General features: G+C 55.6%; 1 protein-coding gene across 8 annotated transcripts; it reads left to right on the forward strand.

The window, feature by feature from the left end:
- Positions 1-231: 231 nt before the first annotated feature.
- ZNF444 (zinc finger protein 444) lies at positions 232-19,286 on the forward strand. 8 transcript variants are annotated; one of them, XM_055370659.2, is made up of 6 exons: positions 453-638; positions 1,555-1,664; positions 5,501-5,674; positions 6,146-6,464; positions 16,731-16,839; positions 18,017-19,286. In XM_055370659.2, exons 4-6 carry the CDS (start codon positions 6,168-6,170, stop codon positions 18,589-18,591), a joined length of 981 nt encoding a protein of 326 aa, XP_055226634.1. In that variant the 5' UTR covers positions 453-638; positions 1,555-1,664; positions 5,501-5,674; positions 6,146-6,167; the 3' UTR covers positions 18,592-19,286. The 8 variants fall into 8 exon arrangements, with proteins under 8 accessions (XP_063557741.1, XP_055226631.1, XP_030860194.1 ...); XM_031004331.2 differs by having other exon boundaries at positions 455-638; positions 18,014-19,286; XM_031004333.3 differs by lacking the exon at positions 453-638 and adding an exon at positions 965-1,075 and having other exon boundaries at positions 18,014-19,286.
- The last annotated feature ends 356 nt before the right edge of the window (positions 19,287-19,642 follow it).

The following is a 19,642-nucleotide window of genomic DNA, read 5'->3' on the forward strand; positions in this document are numbered from 1 at the left end:
CCTGCACTCCTGATTGGCGCAGAACTCTAGCCTGGTCTCCTCCTCCTCCTCCTCTTCGCTTGCCAGCTTCTAGAGCTCCGGAGGCTCCACCTCCCAAATGCCCGGCGGTGCCCGGCCTCCCCTGATCTCCACAACAACGCCGCCATGGCTCCTCCTCCTCCTCCCTCTTTTTTTTCCCGGCACGTCTGCGCATGTCCAGGGCCCGCGCGCAGACCACTGGGAAGCCTCCTCGTGCATTCTGGGAAATGTAGTCCAAAGCCTGTCGCGCTCAGACAGCCCGCGACATTTGCGCCGTCAAGGCCAAATAGGCTGCAGACGACGCTTTCATGTATCTTGGGAAATGTAGTTCCAGTGTTGGCGAAGACGCCGCGCGGTGACAAACAGGCGTGAGGCGGTCCCCAGGCGAGGGCCAATGGGCAGCCGCCTTTGCCGCGGTGCTTCCTGGGAGTTGTAGTTCGGGGTGAGGCCGCGGCTTCATGGGGAGTTGTTGGGCTGAACGAGCGACTCGGAGTATGGGATTGGGGGAGGGGGATGGGGGAGTTTGGCGCAAAGCCTGCTGGGGCATGGAGTCCCGGCGAGCTTTGTGCGCATGTGCGGGGAGGTGAGGGGGCTTGGGGGGCCTCGCCTGAGAGAGTGAGGTGAGCGAGGGGGGAAGGAGGGAGGGATTGGGTGGGGGCGGTTGGACGAGGGAGGGACCAGAGGTTGGATGGGAAGAGGGGCGCCGGGGGCCTCAGGAGGGAAAGATGGGAGACTTGCGGGGAGGGGAGGAGAAGGGGGCTGAGTGATGGGGAAGGGGCTGGGAGAGAGAACTAGAGGGGGAGGGACTTGGAGAGGGGGAGGGGTGGATAGTGGGAGGGGGTCGTGGATCCTCGAGGTCCTGAACGCGGGAGAGAAATGCTGAGGGAGAGGACGGGGGAGGGGCGGCTGGGGGAGGGGGAGGGGCGGGACGGGGGAGGGACAGGTGGGGGAGGGGAAGGGGACCCTAGCAGAGGGTGGGCTGTGAGATGAAAGCTGAGTGGGAAGCTGGACCCTACAAAGGAGTCTGGGGGCGCCGGGACCGGACCCCTTCGGAAAGGTTTGCGGGAAGGGGCTTCCGGGGACGATGGTTATTGTTGTAACGTAGATACGGCGCAGGTGGCTCGTTTTGCGCGCTGCTTCTACAAGTGCAACTTTTACAGAGTTGTGAGATTCCTGAAGATAAGAATCGTTGCTCTGTTTTGCTGCTTTCTCAGTGCGGAGCATGTGCCTTTTTAGCTTGTTGCAAGGCATTATTACCTTCGGTAATATGTGAAGTGCTTAGAAACTCTGTTTATTGTCATCTGAAGTTGACCCCCGCCACCTCTACCCCAGTCAGGATGGAGTCACCCTCCTCTATATCCGATTTTAACGCCTATTCCAATGTATACTTAGTATTTTAGTCTGCGTGCGTGTTCACAGCAGTGTCCCCTGGGCACCTCGCAGGGAAACTTCGACAAAGTAACCCTAAGTCTGACTGGACACTTACTAGCCAGGTGTGGTTCTCAGCATTTTTGTTCTCCTTCTATCACTTTACAGTCAACGAAATGGAGATACAGGGTATTACAAAGGTACCTTGTACCTCGTCCAAGGACACAGAGCTGGTAGGAGGCAGAGCTGGAATTTGCCCCAGAGCCTTTGTGCCGTAGGTAAATATTTGTCCAGTGGGCTAGCAGCTCTCAACCAGGAGTGGTTTTGTCCCCCAGGGGACATGTGGCAATGTCTGGAGACTTTTTTTTTTTGGTTTTTCCAACTGGGGAAGTGCTACTGGCATCTCATGAAAAGAGGCAGAGATGCTGGTAGACATTGTATGTTGCACAGGATAGCCCGCCACGACACAAGTGCCATTAATGTCGAGGTTGGGAAACTAGAGTAGACAAACCGGTCTTTGTCGAGCACTTAGCCTTTGGAGGCTGCTTCTAACTCCTGCTCCCAGCAGCCTCTTGAGAGGAAGGAGCTCTTGTTAGTCCTGTGTCTCAGGTGGAGAAATGAAGCACAGAGGGGGTAAGTCACACGTCCACAGTCACACTGCTGATGGGTGGCAGAGCTGGAAGTTGAAGCCAGGCAGCCAGACTCCACAGCCTCTTAGCCATGATATTAACCCAGCATACGTGGGTGCTGGCGCCGGGGTACTAGGTGGAACTGGTGTGGACTCTGGAGTCACATCTGGGTCCCATTTGTGGCTCCTTCACTCTCTGAGCATCTCCCTATGGTAAGAGGGGACCCATCTCCCCAGCTCACGGGTCTGTTGGGAAGGTTGGGTGGGGCAGTATAAGACACTAGCCACTCAGTGGCTGTCTTCAAAGCATCCAGGCTGCCTGGCTCTGGACTGGACTGTGCTTTGCGGACACAGACAGCTAGACAGCAGGGTTACAGCTGTTGAATGCACATAGCACAGGGCGCTCATTGGATGGTAGGGTGGATTGACATGGTGGAAGGCCCTTACTTAACAGCATGTGCTTTCTTGGGAGCAGGCCTTGTGCTGGATGGCCCCACCAACCCAGAGAAGAGCTGGACTTGGTCACTGCCCCAGAGAGCTCACTTTCTGGACAGCCCAGGGTGTAGTGACCTGTGATCACCTCTGAGATTGCAAACAGGGTCAGCTTGTTCCTCCTTAGTCCCAGAGGGATCTTTTTTATAGCAGAGCAGGCATCTGTGTGGCTTTTGAGACTCGGATCTGGCCTGGGTCTTCCGATAAGTCTTTCTGCCTGCTCCCAGGTTCATCAGCCCTTAAACTGATGGATGGGTGGGGTGGGAGGTGATGCTGTGGCCTGGCTGTGGATGTGTGAGTCCAGGCTCTGCCACGTGTTAGCTGAGTGACTTTGGGTAAGACATCTCCCCTTGCTCCTTCTGCAACTTGGGGGTAGTAACACCAACCTCATGGGATTGATCAGCCTGTAAAGTTTATTTGAGTGCTAGCCAGAATGCTGGGGTTGGAATATGGAGTCTCTTGCCCGCATGAATTGTAGTGAAGAAAGTCAGCACACAGATATCGTAACACTAGATCTTGTTAAATGCTAAAAGAAAACTAATAAGGGTGACGTCTTAGCAACTGGGGGAAGGGCACGTGGGTGCAGCATCGGAGGGGGTGATCTGGGGAGGCTCTCCAAGGGGGTAATAATTGCATGGAGGCCTCAGTCATGAGAAGGAGTCAGGTAAGCAAAGATCGGGGGGAAAGAGTGATCCAGCGGGAGGCAGCAGCAGGTGCAGAGGCCCTGCAGTGGGCACTGGCCTTCAGTCCAAGAAGATAGAAAGTGAGCCAGACCTGGCACAGTGGCTCACTCCTGTAATCCCAGCACTTTGAGAGGCTGAGGTGGGAGGATCACTTGAGTCCAGCAGTTTGAGATCAGCCTGGGCAATATAGTGAGACCCTGTCTCTACAAAAAATATAAAAATTAGCTGCGTGTGTTGGTGCCTGCCTGTGGTCCCAGCTGCTCAGGAGGCTGAGCCAGGAGGATGGCTTGAGCCCAGGAGGTCGGGGCTGCAATGAGCCGAGAGGTCATGCCACCGCTCCAGCCTGGGCGACAGAGAGAGACCCTGTCTTAAAAAAAAAAAAAGAAAAAAGAAAAAAAGGGATCCACTGTGGCTGGAGTATAGAGAATCTGGGAGCAGGCAGAGATGAGAAAGTAGGGCTGGGCTGCATGGTCTCATGGCCATAGTAAGGAATTTGGGTTTTGAGCATCACAGGAAGCAGTTGGAGGGCACTGAGCAAGGAAGTGACAGGGATTTACAGTGAAAAAGTTTTTGTGATCACTGTGGAGTGATTTGGCTCTAGGTGGCGAGAGTAGGCATACACGGGTCTTGTGGCAGCCATCCCAGCAATGAGATGACGTTTGTGTTTAGTGACATGGCGGTCAGGAGCCCAGGCTTTGGTTGTATCAGGAGGAAAATTGTCTGAACACAGACTTCCTCTCAGACCTCACCGGCTAGAAGCAGATTATGTGCCCACCCTCTGCCTTGTGGTCAGGGGGACTTTGCTATAGTTCCTTATGATACAGGCCAAGCTGCTGTAATGAAGAGACCCCAAGTACAGGGCTCCACATAGGATAGAACTGATTCTTTTCTCCCATAATACTCCAGAGGTGTTCTGGGGCGGGCTGGCGCCTGAGCCCCATGGGGTCATCAGGGTCCCTTCTGTCCTGATCTTCCAGTGTCTTTGAGGTCAGGGGCCGGCAGTCTGTTCCTGTAAAGAGCCAACGAGTAACTATCTTTGGCTCTGTGGACAGCCTCACAGGCCACCCAGGCCCTGTCACAGCCACTCAGTAGCTCCAAGGCGGCCGTGGACAGTGCGTGAGCAAGTGGGCGTGGATGTGCACCAGTGAGACTTAAGTAAAACAGGCTGCAGGCCAGATTTGGCCCACCAGCTCAGAGACCACCATTTCTCAAATGCTTGGAAGTCAGGACTCCTTTCTGCCTTCAAAATTACTGAAGACCCTAACATGCTTTTATTGATGGGAGTCATATCTGTTGTTACGTATCATAGTAGAAACCAAAACAGAAAATTGTAAAGTATTTATTAATGCATTTAAAAATGGCAATAACGGCTGGGCGTGGTGGCTCATGCCGGTAATCCCAGCACTTTCGGAGGCCAAGGCAGGTGGATCACCTGAGGTCAGGAGTTTGAGACCAGTCTGGCCAACCTGGCGAAACCCCGTCTCTACTAAAAATACAAAAATTATCTGGGCGTGGTAACACACGTCTATAATCCCAGCTACTTGGGAGGATGAGGCAGGAGAATCGCTTGACCCTGGGAGGCGGAGGTTGCAGTGAACCGAGATCGCACCATTGCACTCCATCCTGGGCAACAGAGCGAGACTCCGTCTCAAAACAAAAATTAAAAAAAAAAATAGAGACAGGAGAGCTCGCTGCCTCTCTCTATTCTCCGCCATGGGAGGACACAAAAGGAGGCCGTCGGCAGCCTGGAAGAGGTGCTCACCAGAACCCGACAGTGCTGGCACCCAGATCACAAATTCCCAGCGGAAGGGACTGGGACAGGCCGTCATAGCTGTCATAGCGGAGCACCGTGGACTGAACTGCTATGAGCTTATTTCTCAGTTCTGGGAGCGGGAAGCTCAGAATGCCATCATGGTCAGTTCCTGGTGAGGGCCTCTGCCAGGCTGCAGGTGGCCTCCTTGCTGTGTGCTCCTGCTGGCAGAGATGGACAGAGTCCCGGTGTCCCTTCCTCTTATAAGACCACAGCCCTATCAGGCCCAGCCCTTGTGACCTCAGTTAACTTTCATTACCAGTTAAAAGCTTCATCTCCAAATACGGTCACACTGGGGTGAGAGCTTCCACATGTGAATTTTGGGGGACAAATTCAGGCCACAGCAGTTAGTTGGGGTGGCTTCTGAGTAGGCTGCAAAGTGTCTGCTCCCAGGGTGTGGGGTGCACGGCCCCACAAGTCCAGTGAGGGTGGTGCTGATGGTGACCTGCTGCTGCCAGGCCTGCTGCAAGCTCTTTCTGTGTTTTCTGGTTGAATCCTCAGGACAGGCTGCGGGAGGAGCTGCAGGACTGAGGTACAGAGGCCAGGGGCCCAGGGCGGGACCCAGCCTGGACTTGACTCCCTGGGATCCCAGGAAGGGCACACCCTTTCCTCACCACCCGAGTGAGCGCTGCCCCCTAACAGAGACCTCTTTGCCCCCTGGGCCAGGCAGAGCAGGTGAGTGCTTTATCTTACAGGGGAAAGCGAGGCACAGAGGCCGGGCCTATCCTGGGTATGTGGGCGGCTCAGAAGCGCGGGTCCCAGGCCAGGTGCAGTGGCTCACGCCTGTAATTCCCAGCACTTTGGGAGGCCGAGGTGGGCGGATCACCTGGGGTCAGGAGTTTGAGATCAGCCTGGCCAACATGGTGAAACCCCATCTCTACTAAAAATATAAATATTAGCCAGGCGTGGTGGCGGATGCCTGTAATTCCAGCTACTCGGGAAGCCAAGGCAGGAGAATCGCCTGAACCCGGGAGCTGAGGTTGCAGTAAGCTGAGATCCGCCACTGCACTCCAACCTGGGGGAAAGAGCGAAACTCCGTCTCAAAAAATAAAAAGTAAAAAAAAAAGAGCGTAGGTCCCATTGTGAGTCTGGGCACTGCGGGCAGGGTCTCGGCGGGCAGGGGTCTCACCGGCTTGTTCCCTGCAGGCGCTGCGGTCCGGGAGGCCCCATGGAGGTGGCGGTGCCCGTGAAGCAGGAAGCCGAGGGCCTGGCGCTGGACTCCCCGTGGCACCGCTTCCGCCGCTTCCACCTGGGCGACGCGCCGGGCCCGCGGGAGGCGCTGGGGCTGCTCCGCGCCCTGTGCCGGGACTGGCTGCGGCCCGAGGTGCACACCAAGGAGCAGATGTTGGAGCTGCTGGTGCTGGAACAGTTCCTGAGCGCGCTGCCCGCCGACACGCAGGCCTGGGTGTGCAGCCGGCAGCCGCAGAGCGGGGAGGAGGCGGTGGCCCTGCTGGAGGAGCTCTGGGTGAGCCTGGCGGGACTGCAAGCGGGGAAGGGAGAGGGGAAGGTGCCGGGGAAGCCACCAGAAAGCCCAGGGAGGAGCAGCACTGAACCCCTGAAAACCAGTGTGACTCGCGGTGGGGAGGCTGCGGTACAGCGTGGAGGGACAGTCCACGTGCGGCACCCTCCATCCCCACACCAGCTGCAAGTCAGGAGGGCCCCAAGACCCTGGCATACTTGCGAGTTCTCTAGAAGGACTCACAGCTGTGTTCACGGTCACAGCTTATCAGAGAAGGACGTGCTGGAAGCAGCTGGGAAGAAGGCCACGAAGGCTCCAGGGAGCGCAGTTACCAGCTGTCCTCTCCCCGCACTCCGCCCGCACACAGGGAGTGTTGCCAGCCAGGGACTCTCCTCAGACCGTGGTGTCCCGGGTTCTTACTGGGGACTCCTCCCCGCTCTGTGTGGCTGACCTCAGCCTCCCGCCCCCCGAAAGTCAAGGATACCCCCTGGTCCAAACTCTACCCCAAATTCATCTTGCTGTGGGGCTGGCCTGAGTCCCCTGGGCAGGCAGACCCTCCTCATCATGCGTGAGGCTCCAAGGGCTCAGAGATGACTTCCCAGGGGCGGAGGGCAAAGCCAGGCCTCTCTGGGCAGGTTTGGTTTCTTGACCACACAGGAGGCAAGGGCCGACTCACGTTCTGGGTGAAGTCTTGGTGCACAGCCACACCCACCCACTCATGTCACCTGGGGCTGACACTTGCCACCGTGATGACCACAGAGGGCCCGAGGAGCTGGAAGCGTTGACTGCCTGGCCCTGTCAGGGAAGTTGCCAGCCTGGCTTAGAGTCCTGTGCGGGGGATGTATTATGTGAGCTGCACATGCCATCTTAAGTGTTCTAGTCAGCACGTTAAAAAAAAGGCAAATTTACTTCATGGACCCCAATGTATTCAAAATACCGTCCTTTCAGTAGTGGCACTCTCCCATGGCTGGTGGCTGCTGTGTGGGGCCTGGGTGATGAGCGGTGGGCAGCCACGCAGAGACCTCTGAGAAGAGTGGTCCAGGCCACGAGAGCAGCCAGTGCAAAGGCCCTGAGCCACCTCGAGCGGCAGAGGGGCCCTGAGTGAGGGGGTGTTTGCGGCCAGGCCTGAGTCCCCGGTGGCAGGAGGGTGAAGAGTCAGAGCGGTCGCGTGTTCCTCGTAAGTGCGTACCGAGTGCCTGGTGGGTGCTGAGATGTAGCAGCAGAGAGGGGGCATCTCGGTGAGGCAAAGCGAGCAAAGCCTTCAGTCCATGGCAGCCGGGCGGCCTTCCTTCCTTCCAGAGGGAGCAGCTCCCGTCAAGACTGCCAGTGGCCTCATCCGTCTCCCTTCTCATGCGGCCCGACCAGCCCCCAGACACTCCCCCCTCTTATTGTCTGGGATACAGCTCGCCCCTCCTCTGCTCCCGCCTCCTGGCACCTCTGTGCTGGCTCTGGCTTCTCTATCCTCGCCCTCCTTCCGGGTCATTGTTCCCGAAAGTGGGTTGTAACAAATCACAAATGCAGCGGCTTACAAATCACACAAGTCTGTTACAGTTCTGGAGGTCAGAAGTCCAAAATGGTTTGGTCTCATGGCCCAAAATCGAGGTGTCTGCAGGGCCACGTCCCTTCTCAAGTCTCCAAAATCAAGGTGTCATCTGCAGAGCCACGTCCCTTCTCAAGGCTCTAGGAGAGAATCCGTTTCCGGCCTTTTCCAGCTCCTAGAGGCTGCCCGCATTCCTCGGCTCATGGCCCTTCCTCCATCCTCAGAGTGCTGCACTCCGACCTCTGCTTCCATCCCCCATCACTCCTCCGACCTTGACCTCTGCTTCCATCCCCCATCACTCCTCCGACCTTGACCTCTGCTTCCATCCCCATCACTCCTCCGACCTTGACCTCTGCTTCCATCCCCATCACTCCTCTGACCTTGACCTCTGCTTCCATCCCCCATCACTCCTCTGACCTTGACCTCTGCTTCCATCCCCCATCACTCCTCTGACCTTGACCTCTGCTTCCATCCCCATCACTCCTCTGACCTTGACCTCTGCTTCCATCCCCATCACTCCTCTGACCTTGACATCTGCTTCCATCCCCCATCACTCCTCTGACCTTGACCTCTGCTTCCATCCCCATCACTCCTCTGACCTTGACATCTGCTTCCATCCCCCATCACTCCTCTGACCTTGACCTCTGCTTCCATCCCCCATCACTCCTCTGACCTTGACCTCTGCTTCCATCCCCCATCACTCCTCTGACCTTGACCCACTTAGGTCCTGTGGTCACTTCTTTTATTTATTTATTTATTTTACTTTAAGTTCTGGGATACATGTGCTGAACGTGCAGGTTTGTTACATGTGCCATGAAGGTTTGCTGCACATACCAACCTGTCATCTAGGTTTTAAGCCCCACATGCCTTAGGTGTTTGTCCTAATGCTCTCCCTCCCCTTCCCCCACCCCCCGACAGGCCCTGGTGTGTGATGTTCTCCTCCCTGTGTCCATGTGTTCTCATTGTTCAACTCCCACTTCTGAGTGAGAACATGCGGTGTTTGGTTTTCTGTTCCTGTGTTAGTTTGCCGAGGATGATGGCGTCCAGTTCATCCATGTCCCTGCAAAGGACATGAACTCATTCTTTTTCATTGGTGCATAGTATTCCATGGTGTACTGTGGTCACGTCTTAGGTCGCCTGTGATGACAGGGCCCATCAGGATAGTTCAGGAGAGTTTCCCCATGTCATTGCTTAACTCCCTCCCGTCCACAGAGTCCTTGTTGCCCTGAGACAGCAGATGACAGGTTCTGGGGATCAGACCGTGTACATCTTTGGGGCCATTATTCTGTCTGCCACAGAGGCGAGGTGAATGCATGGTGAAGTGGGGGTGGAATAGAACCAACGTGGAATCTGTCAGCCTCGGGGTTACGCCCTTTCCAGTTTCCATGACTCCTCAGAACAGGACCTGGCACGTGGGTGCCGTCTAGGTAGGTTTCAGCCACTGTTACTACTCTGAGCTCATGCCATCTGTTTCGTTGGCATTAAAATGTTCTTTTAGGAAAAGATGGTAAAAGTAGGTGGTGGTTATTGTTGCTTTTAATGTATATATCTTGCAAAATAAAAAAAAAATCTTCCATTCAGGGATGCAGTGAGAGTTCTGTTGGTTCAGTGAATCTAAAAGTCGGGAAATCACCAGGCTTCAGGCCGTCGGGACTCTCCTGCGTTCTCTGCTTGCTCCGAGGCGAACCTCTCACTGTGGCTCTGGGACGTCTTTAGCATCTCTCTTGTATCTATTACTCTCTCTTTTTAATAAGGGCAGATCTCAGGTTCAGAGCCTTCTCCTATCAGTATCCACACGGACGGGAATAACACTGCCGTGAGTGATGGAATTTCCCATGACCTCTCTCTCTGGCACATGATACTGGCTTTCCATTTCCAGCAATGATACAACATGGTCCTAAGTCCGTGTTATTTTAGTTTTAGGTAAAAGTAAAGAAGAGTAATAAGAGCCTGGGCGATAGCCATTGTAGCTGACAGTGGTGTATAGACAGCTGACATCTGGGGGTGCTGCTGTGGATTGGGTTTTCCTGGCATCTGGTCTGTGGGAGCTGACGGTGGTGTATAGACAGCTGACATCTGGGGGCGCTGCTGTGGATTGGGGTTTCTTGGCATCTGGTCTGTGGGAGCTGACGGTGGTGTATAGACAGCTGACACCTGGGGGCGCTGCTGTGGATTGGGGTTTCTTGGCATTTGGTCTGTGGGAGCTGACGGTGGTGTATAGACAGCTGACACCTGGGGGCGCTGCTGTGCATTGGGGTTTCTTGGCATCTGGTGTGTGGGTCCTCGCCTGTCCTCAGAGTTTTCACCGAGACATTGCCGGATGAGAAGGAGAGGACAGCCGAGGAGAGGCTCCTGTACTGGTAGAAAGCAGTAGAGCTCACCTGGAAACTTTTAAAAAATACTGTCGGCCGGGCACGGTGGCTCACGCCTGTCATCCCAGCACTTTGGGAGGCCAAGGTGGGCAGATCACCTGAGGTCAGGAGTTCGAGACCAGCCTGGCCAACATGGCAAAACTGCGTCTCTACTAAAAATACAAAAATCAGCTGGGCATGGTGGCACATGCCTGTAATCCCAGCTACTCAGGAGGCTGAAGCAGGAGAATCGCTTGAACCCAGGAGCTGAAGATTGCAGTGAACCAGGATTGCACCACCGCACTCCAGCCTGGGCGACAGAGTGAGACTCTGTCTCAAAAAAAAAAAAAAAATACCGTTGCCGGGATTTTACTCTTAGATTTGAAGTTGCGGTTATGAGGTGATTGGGGCCTCAGCTTCAGTAATTTTTTAACTGAATGTCTCCATTCTCCTGTTGAAGGACATTTGGGTTGATTCCAGGGTTTTTTTTTTTTTTTTTAATAGAGCTGGTTTACATCTCTGAATAGGTTTCTGTGTGAATACACGTTTACATTTATCTAGGGTAAGCGCCCAGGAGTGCAGTTGCTGGGTTGCGTGACGTCTTAGTCTGTTTGGGCTGCTGTAACAAGGTACCATAGGCTGCTGGCTGAAAACAATGGGAATGTATTTCTCACAGTTCTGCAGGCTGGGGAGTTTGAGATCAAGGCCAACTCAGTGTTTGGTGAGGGCCTCCTGCTGGTTCACAGATGGTGGCTTCCTGCTGTGTCCTCACAGGGCAGAAGGGGTGAGGGGGTCTCTCTGGGGTCTCTTGTAGAAGGGCACTAATCCCATTCATGAGGGCTCCCCCTTCATGACCTAATCACCTCCCAAAGGCCCCACGTAATCTCATTACCTTCAGGGTTAGGATTTCAGCACAGAATTTGAGAGGCACACAGACATTTGGTCTGCAGCAGTCTTCTGTCCATTTTCAGACTGGGTTGTTTTCTTGCCCTGGAGATTCCTTCATGTTAATCTGGATGCATCCTCTGCCAGCTAGTAGACTTTCACATTTTTTTTAAAAGTGCCTCATGACCTGTGTGAGCCACTGGAGTTGGGGACCACCAATAAGAGAGAGCCCGTCATCCAGGAGGGGGCAGGCTCTTCCATTTGGGGGAGAACAGGGGACATTTGGGAATCACAGCCTCCATGGTTCTAAGGACTGTTCCCATCTCCTCAGAGTCTAGGGGACTTAGAGAAATATATAGCCTTCTTGGCTACGTTGGCCTTGTTGAGTTTGTTTATGACTTTTTTATGGTATGTCTAGCCCCAGCTGGAATGTAGTCTCATATAGTCTCCTGTGGGTTGGGGCCTTGTCTTTTGTTCAGTGATGTGTCCCTGGAGCTCAGGATGGTGCTGGGCACATAGTAGGTGCTACAAAAATACTCGTTGAGGGAATGGCTAACCCTTCCCAGCCTCCTCTTCTCCTGCTGTGGAGGGAATGGCTAACCGTTCCCAGCCTCCTCTTGTCCTGCTTTGATATACAGGATTTGACAGGAAGACCAGGGTATGGTCAGCTTCCTCACTTCTGTGGAGAGAGAATCTGATCTGTCCAGAAAGATCGAATGACCTGGCTGTAGTCACTCAGCATCTGGCCTCAGGCACACAATAGGGAAAGGGGATAGTTTAAGACGGATGGGGGCAGGGCGTCTGCCAATCGGGGAAGTGCAGAGAAAAGCCGGTGGGGTAGGCCTGGGAGGCGGGGAGAGGCAGCTCCAGCCAGTACCTGGTTAGCTTGACAGGAAATGCCCCAGTCAGCCTGCGTCTCAGGTCGGAATTGAAGGGGAGGCCCTGGGGCTCCAGAGGCAGCTGGGAGCACGGGAAAATAGCACAGGGTAGCTGTTCAATGTAGAAGCCAAACTTAGCAGATTAGCAGAGGACAGGTTGATAATCAAGGCCCAAACTCAATATTTGAAAAGAATGGTAGAATAGTGCAAACCTTCAGCAAGTTGACTAGGAGGAAAACAAGAAACAGCACAAACACTGATGGTGGAAGCAAGCCAAGCCGGGGATGGAGCGGATTTGACAACCGTTGAGAACACCGTGTTCAACGTACACAATGCATTCGAAGTCCTAGATGAAATGGACAGTTTTCTAGGAAAATATAAATCACCAACATATGTTCATGATGTAGTGGCAGATGTGAGAGTCTGGAAACCAGAGGGGGGAGATCAAAAGGTGATGAAAGACCTTCACGTATAGAAGGCACTGGGTTCCAGCACTTTATGTGTAAGTTCTACCAGGCCTCCAAGGAACTGATCATTCTCATCTGTTCTTTTTTTTTGAGGCGGAGTCTCACTCTGTCACCCAGGCTGGAGTGCAGTGGCGTGGTCTCGGCTCACTACAACCTCCGCCTCCCATGCTCAAGCAATTCTCCTGCCTCAGCATCCCAAGTAGCTGGGATTACAGGTGCATGTCACCATGCCTGGCTAATTTTTTTGTATTTTTAGGAGAGATGGGGTTTCACCGTGTTGGCCAGGCTGGTCTGTTTTACACAAACTTCCAGAACACAGGAAAGGTGTTCCTCAGCTCACTGGCAAGGCTGCCACCCCCACCCCCACCCCCAACCACCTAACAGGACAAGGACAGCACAGGAAAAGAAGGTTGCAGCCAGTCTCATGGGACCCTCAACAGAACATCGGCAGCTTGATTCCGCAGTGGGTGGACAGACTGATGTGCTGGGGCAGGTGGAGCTTAGCCCAGATACACGAGGATGCTCCATCCTCAGGAAGTCTCTCAGTTAGTACACAGACTTCAAAGCCGACCAGAGTCTCTCAGTTAAAGTACACAGACTTCAAAGCTGGATATGAGTCCTGTCTCCACCTTTTCCAAGCTGGGTGACCTTGGACGCATGTCTGGGACTCTCAGAGCCTTGGCTTCCTCAGCTGCAATTTTGGAATCTCGATTCCTGAGCCCTCCAGGGATGGGTGTAAGGAGGGCTCCATCAGGCAGTGTGTTCCTGGCTGTGCCAAATTGGCTCAGTCAGTCACACACAGGGTCACAGTTTATTACAGAGAAAGGACACAGATGACAACCAGCCAAGGGAAGAGATGCGTGGAACGGGTGGAGGAAGGCTCTGTGCTCCCAACTGTACTCCTGCCGTGGAGTGTGGACGGCGCTAACTCCTCCCAGCAACAACGTGTGACAACCAGCAGGGGGTGCTGCTGGCCAGGAACGCTCCCCCGAGCTCGGCACTCGGTCTCTGCTGGGGTTGTGTGTAGATATGCTAACCTTCACCTCCATCCCCGGCAGAGGCCGAGCTGATGCACGTGGCCCAGACCCCCAACCCTGAGTCACGCTGTGGGCTCAGCCCACCCGGGTGGCCCAGGGCCCCAGGTGAGCAGACCCTGCCATCAGGCAGTGTGTTCTGGGGGCATAGAGGTGACCCTCCCTGGAGCCAAGGGCAGAGGCCAGACCTCTCTGGACAGGGCTGAGCCTCACTGCACAGCAGCAGCGTCTCGTCCAGTCTCCACGCAGCCTGCAGGGTCCGTCCTGGGTACTGGTGTCATCTCAGGGAAGGGAAGCAGCTTGCCCGAGGTGACACAGCTGGTTCAGGGGCAGGGGGGATCTGTGGAAAAAATGTACTCAAGTATCTTTTTCTATTCTCAGCATCAGTGACCACAGAAGACGTCTGTGACCAAATGTTGGAGGGGGTGTCCCCTCACATACCGAACAAGCAATCAACTCTGCAGCAGACACAAGCTGGGTGTCCTCTAATGCATTTCCAACACGGTCTCCCTGGAGACAGTGCCAGATCCCACAGGTTGAGGGCTCACATCCCAAGACTGGCCCCCCATTTCTGATGCCAGTCACAAGCCCCAGGTTATTTCATCTGTGCTTCCAACTGACGGGCTGTACATCGGGCTCCCACAGCCCTTCCTCTGGTTCCGTTAATTTGTTAGTGTGCTCACAGAACCAGGGAAACATGTTTACCGATTTATTGCAAAGGAGATTTTAAAGGATACCAGTGAACAGCCAGATGGAGAGCCACGTATGGTGAGGTCTGGAAGGGTTCCGAGCGCAGGGGCCTCTGTCCCTGTGGACTTGGGATGCACCATCCTCCTGGCATGTGGGTGAGGTCTAGTTTACCTTGCTGTCCACCTCCACGAGTTCAGCTCTCTGGAAGCTCCCTGAACCCTGTCCTTTGGGCCTTTTATGGAGACTTGGTTGAGAGGCGTAACTGAAGCATGGACAGCCATGTAGAAATGCGATTAGATAAAACGGGTGTGATCGAATCCAAGTAGACCGAGCGGGGAAACCTCGCAAGGCCTGTGTGTTCAGACCCTTCTTGGCCTCCTTTGGCTTTCTTTCCTCCAGGGTAGGGGCAGGACCCCTTCTGAAGGGGGGTGTTATGGCCCACAATCAGACAAATTAGGTCAGAAAAATTTTTTATGGCCGGAGGTGGGGGAAGATTTAAGGATATTTTTAGTTTTTAAGGCCTGCCTTGTGGAGAAAAAAGAGCAGGTGAAAGTAGGGCAGAAGGTCAGGGAGAGACTCTTTTTCTGAGGACTAAAGCTTCCCGTCGTTAGAACAAGACCGTAACAAGGGCTGTGGGGGTCATGAGCCAGGAGCCATGGACAGAGCCCAGTGTATACATATCATAAAATCACAGGGAGGGTTAGGACCCCGGGGCTGCTCCATGCTCCCCGCTTGTGTGTGCCTGGCCCCGCAAGGCGCGCCTGTCCCCGCGTGGGTGTGCCCTGGATGTCTCTTCCTGTGGACAATGCCTGGCCAGCGTCCCCTGTCTCTGGGGCCTCAAACCAGGAAGTTCCCAGAGGAATGGGTGGATCTCAGGCTTTTCTGTGCCCAAGATCTCTGGGAGAACCGTCTGCTGGCACGGCTTCCCAGGTTCCACTCTCAGGTGTGTCAACCCCGGTGCCCTTGAGCTGAGGCCAGGACAGCACCCCTGCCCAGCCTCTGCCTGTGGCCGACACCACACAAGGATTATGGGAGCCCCGCCAAGGGCCAAGGAGCTGGAGCGTGGTCCGGGGTGGTGCTCTGGGCCCGAGTGAGACTGTGCTCTTCTGACTCTCTCCGATGGGCCCCAGAGCCCATCACGGTCCCACAGCCAGGTTGCGAGGCACCTAGGATCTAGTCAGCGTTGTGCCAAGCCCCCATCCCCATGCCTCAGCCGCCTGAGTCACTGGGATTACAGTCATGAGCCACCAGGCCCACGCTCTTGTATTTTGACCCCCTTATTTAGGAAACGTTTTCTTGTCTGTCAGAGTGAGGGCAGGTGGTTTGCCCCTGCCGCTTTGCTTTTTTTTTTTTGAGACAGAGTCTCACTCTGTTGCCCAGGCTGGAGTGCAGTGGTGTGATCTCGGCTCACTGCAACCTCCGCCTCCTGGGTTCAAGTGATTCTCCTGCCTCAGCGTCCCGAGTAGCTTTGATTACAGGTACGTGGCACCACGCCCAGCTAATTTGTTGTATCTTTAGTAGAGTTAGGATTTCACCATGTTGGCCAAGCTGGTCTCAAACTCCTCACCTTGTGATCCGCCCGCCTCAGCCTCCCAAAGTGCTGGTATTACAGGTGTGAGCCACCTCGCCTGGCCTAGGCATTGCTAATTTTCACACCAATGATTGCTTTATGATCCAGGTACTCCTCTGGCCGAAAATATTTGAAACGGGGAAAAGGTGTGGTGCGTGACTTAGCTGTCATAGGCACCAGAAGAATTCTCATCCCTTTCCCTTGGGGACGTGGTTTTGAGGAATTATGTAGTAGGGCGAAGAAACCACAACCAGAGTTGGACTGAAACTTTTTAAATTTTTGGTCTTCCTGGTTGGTGCCATCCTGCTTGGCAGCTGTTCTGCCGTTTCACACCAAGAAAAGTTGTTTCTGAACTTAGTTTACTTTTTTCCCAAGTTAAAAGTAGCTTATATATTCTGCATTTTGTTAAGGAGCTTGCACTTTATCCAAAGGGCAGGACGAAGCTGATCTGAGACAGGTGTGTTAGTTATTTCTTGCTTCCTGACAAGTCACCCCAAACTCAGGGGTGTAAACAGTAACATCTGTCAGCTCAGAAAGCCTCTGTGGGTCCGGAGTCTGCGAGTGGCTTGGGCACGCGGACCTGGCCCAGGGTCTCCTGTGAGGTCACAGTGCAGTGTTGGCCGGGCTGTCATCTGAAGGTTGGTGGCTTCAAGATGGCTCCCTGGCAGGGGGTTGGCAGGAGGCCTTGGTTCCTCACCTGGGGGCCTCTCTGTGGGGCGGCTTCAGTGTCGCCCAGCATGACTGTGGCTTCCCCCCAGCAGGGATGGGATTGCACAGCTGGTCGACGGTGGTGGGGAGAGGGGGAAATAGAGGCCCTCGCTCAGGTTTCTGAGTTCAAAACTGTGCTCTCATTTCAGGGGCCAGCAGCCTCCCCCGATGGGTCGTCAGCAACGAGGGTGCCTCAGGATGTGACGCAGGGCCCTGGGGCCACAGGTGGAAAGGAGGACAGCGGGATGATTCCCTTAGGTGAGCTGCTGGCCTCTCTGGTTCTCCCCGCCAGCCCCCAGCACCGGGGAGGGGGTTCAGTGAATGATCCTGGCACCAGGACCCAGGACAAGGACAGACTTGGACCCCAGCCCTTGAGGAGCCCCGGGGTTCGGACCCAAGGGGCGGGCATTGGGGGTATGGGTGGGCCTCGGGGTTGGAGGTTCATCCATCCATCCATCCATCCATGCACGCATCTAGCCATCATCCACCCTCCACCTATCCATTCCTCTATCATATACCCACCCATTCACCCATCCATCCCTCTATCATTCACCCAGGCATCCATCCATCCTTCACGTGTTCCCCCTCACACCAATCCCACCATCCCTCTGTCATCCATCATCATCACCCATCTATCCATGACCCACCCATCCATCTACTCATCCACCCATGCACCCACCCATCCATCATCTGTACATTCATCCACCCATCATCCGTCCATCCATCGACCCATCATCCACCCATGCATTCATCATCTACCCATCCATCACCCATCCGTCCATCTAGTCATCCACCCACCCATCCATCATCTAGACATTCATCCACCCATCATCCGTCCATCCATCCACCCATCATCCACCCATGCATTCATCATCTACCCATCCATCACCCATCCGTCCATCTAGTCATCCACCCACCCATCCATCTGTACATTCATCCACCCATCATCTGTCCATCCATCCACCCATCATCCACCCATGCATTCATCATCTACCCATCCATCACCCATCCGTCCATCTAGTCATCCACCCACCCATCCATCATCTGTACATTCATCCACCCATCATCTGTCCATCCATCCACCCATCATCCACCCCTCATCCACCCATGCATTCTTCATCTACCCATCCATCATCTGTACGTTCATCCATCCATCATCGGTCCATTCATCACCCATCATCCACCCACGCATTCTTCATCTACCCATCCATCATCCAGCCAGCCATCATCTATTATGTATTGGGCATTGACTGTATGCCAGGCACTACTAGGTACAGGGACACAGGTATGAATAAGAAGCGCACAGCCCAGCCCTCTTCCCACCCCAATGGTTTCTGCCTTTAAGCGTTCCCTCCCTGCCTCCACCCCAGCCTGTGCTGTCCTTGCCCCGCCCTCGTGCCGACCCAGACGCTGACTCTGTTTCTTTTCCCAGCAGGCACCGCCCCTGGGGCTGAGGGGCCGGCGCCTGGGGACTCCCAGGCTGTGCGCCCCTACAAGCAGGAGCCCAGCAGCCCCCCGCTGGCGCCTGGCCTGCCCGCCTTCCTAGCGGCCCCGGGCACCACGTCCTGCCCCGAGTGCGGCAAAACGTCCCTGAAACCAGCTCACCTGCTGCGCCACCGGCAGAGCCACTCGGGCGAGAAGCCGCACGCCTGCCCTGAGTGCGGGAAGGCCTTTCGGCGCAAGGAGCACCTGCGGCGCCACCGCGACACGCACCCCGGCAGCCCCGGCAGCCCCGGGCCCGCGCTGCGCCCTCTGCCCGCCCGTGAGAAGCCCCACGCGTGCTGCGAGTGTGGCAAGACCTTCTACTGGCGCGAGCACCTGGTGCGCCACCGCAAGACGCACTCGGGAGCGCGGCCCTTTGCCTGCTGGGAGTGTGGCAAGGGCTTCGGGCGCCGCGAGCACGTGCTGCGCCACCAGCGCATCCATGGCCGGGCAGCGGCCAGCGCGCAGGGGGCGGTAGCTCCGGGCCCCGATGGTGGAGGCCCCTTCCCGCCCTGGCCCTTGGGTTAGCCGCCTCCCGGCCCGCGCCACCTCCCGCCCTTGGTGCTGCCCCCGGGCGGTCCCCCCTCTCTCCCGGCGCCACTTGGCCTCTTCCCCTCCTCCTTTCCTCCCATCGTCCTCCTCCACCTGCGCCTCCCTTGTCTGAACTTCCCAACGCCTTCCTCTCTATTCCTTTCCAACTCCTTTTCCCCCAAATTTCAGTTTCCTTATCAGGTCTCACCTCAGCCCCCCCTTCTCCCTGATTTCTCGGCCTCTCTCTGTGTGAAGGGGCCTCTCCCTAATGTCTCCTCCTTCCCCCCTCTTCTCTCTCCTGCGGCCCAGCCTCCCTCTCCCTCCTCCATTCCTCTCTCCCTGCCCTTTTCCTGCCTGAAGAGCAGAGGTGAGGACCTGGGACCCCTGAGGGGCAGGCCAGGAGGAGCTCGGGCGCAGGCCAGGCCCCCTTGGTGAAGCGGAGGCTGAAGGAAAGGGGTCTGGGTCTTGTCCCTAGGAATTCTCCTCCCGCAGGACAGATTGGGGGTCAGGGGAGGCAGCGGGTGATGGCTCTGAAGCTGAACCCAGGGCCTGGCTGTGGTCTCCTTGGTCTCGCTGCCCCCTGTGACCCAAAGGCATGGGATGGACAGAGATGCCTGCCCCCGTGAAGCTGGTTGGGGAGGGCAGTTCACCAGCATCCATAGAGTAATAAAGTCACTGTGTGTAGACCCGGAGTCTGAGCTCTGTCTGGAGTCTGTCCAGCACAGCTACCCTCCCAGGGCCGAGCGTCTGGGGTGCCCGGGGCTTCTGGGATCAGCTGTCTTGGCTCCCACCGCAGACTCTCTTGGCATGAGAGAGGCTCTGGGAGTCTGGGCACAGCTGTGGGAAGCAGTGCAGGAAATGTGTCCTCAGGAGGGCTGTCCCCACCTCCATCTTACGGAGGCAGGGATGAGGCTCCTGGAAGGGACCTGCCGAGCGCCACACTGAGTCAGGTTCGCGTCTGAGCCCTTCAGCTTCCTGGCTGGGGACCTACAGGTTGGTCATACCCTCTGGGCATGAGTTCCACATCCGCAAGTGATGATAATGGCAC

Source organism: Gorilla gorilla, chromosome 20, assembly GCF_029281585.2.
Source record: "Gorilla gorilla gorilla isolate KB3781 chromosome 20, NHGRI_mGorGor1-v2.1_pri, whole genome shotgun sequence".
NCBI lineage: Eukaryota > Metazoa > Chordata > Mammalia > Primates > Hominidae > Gorilla > Gorilla gorilla.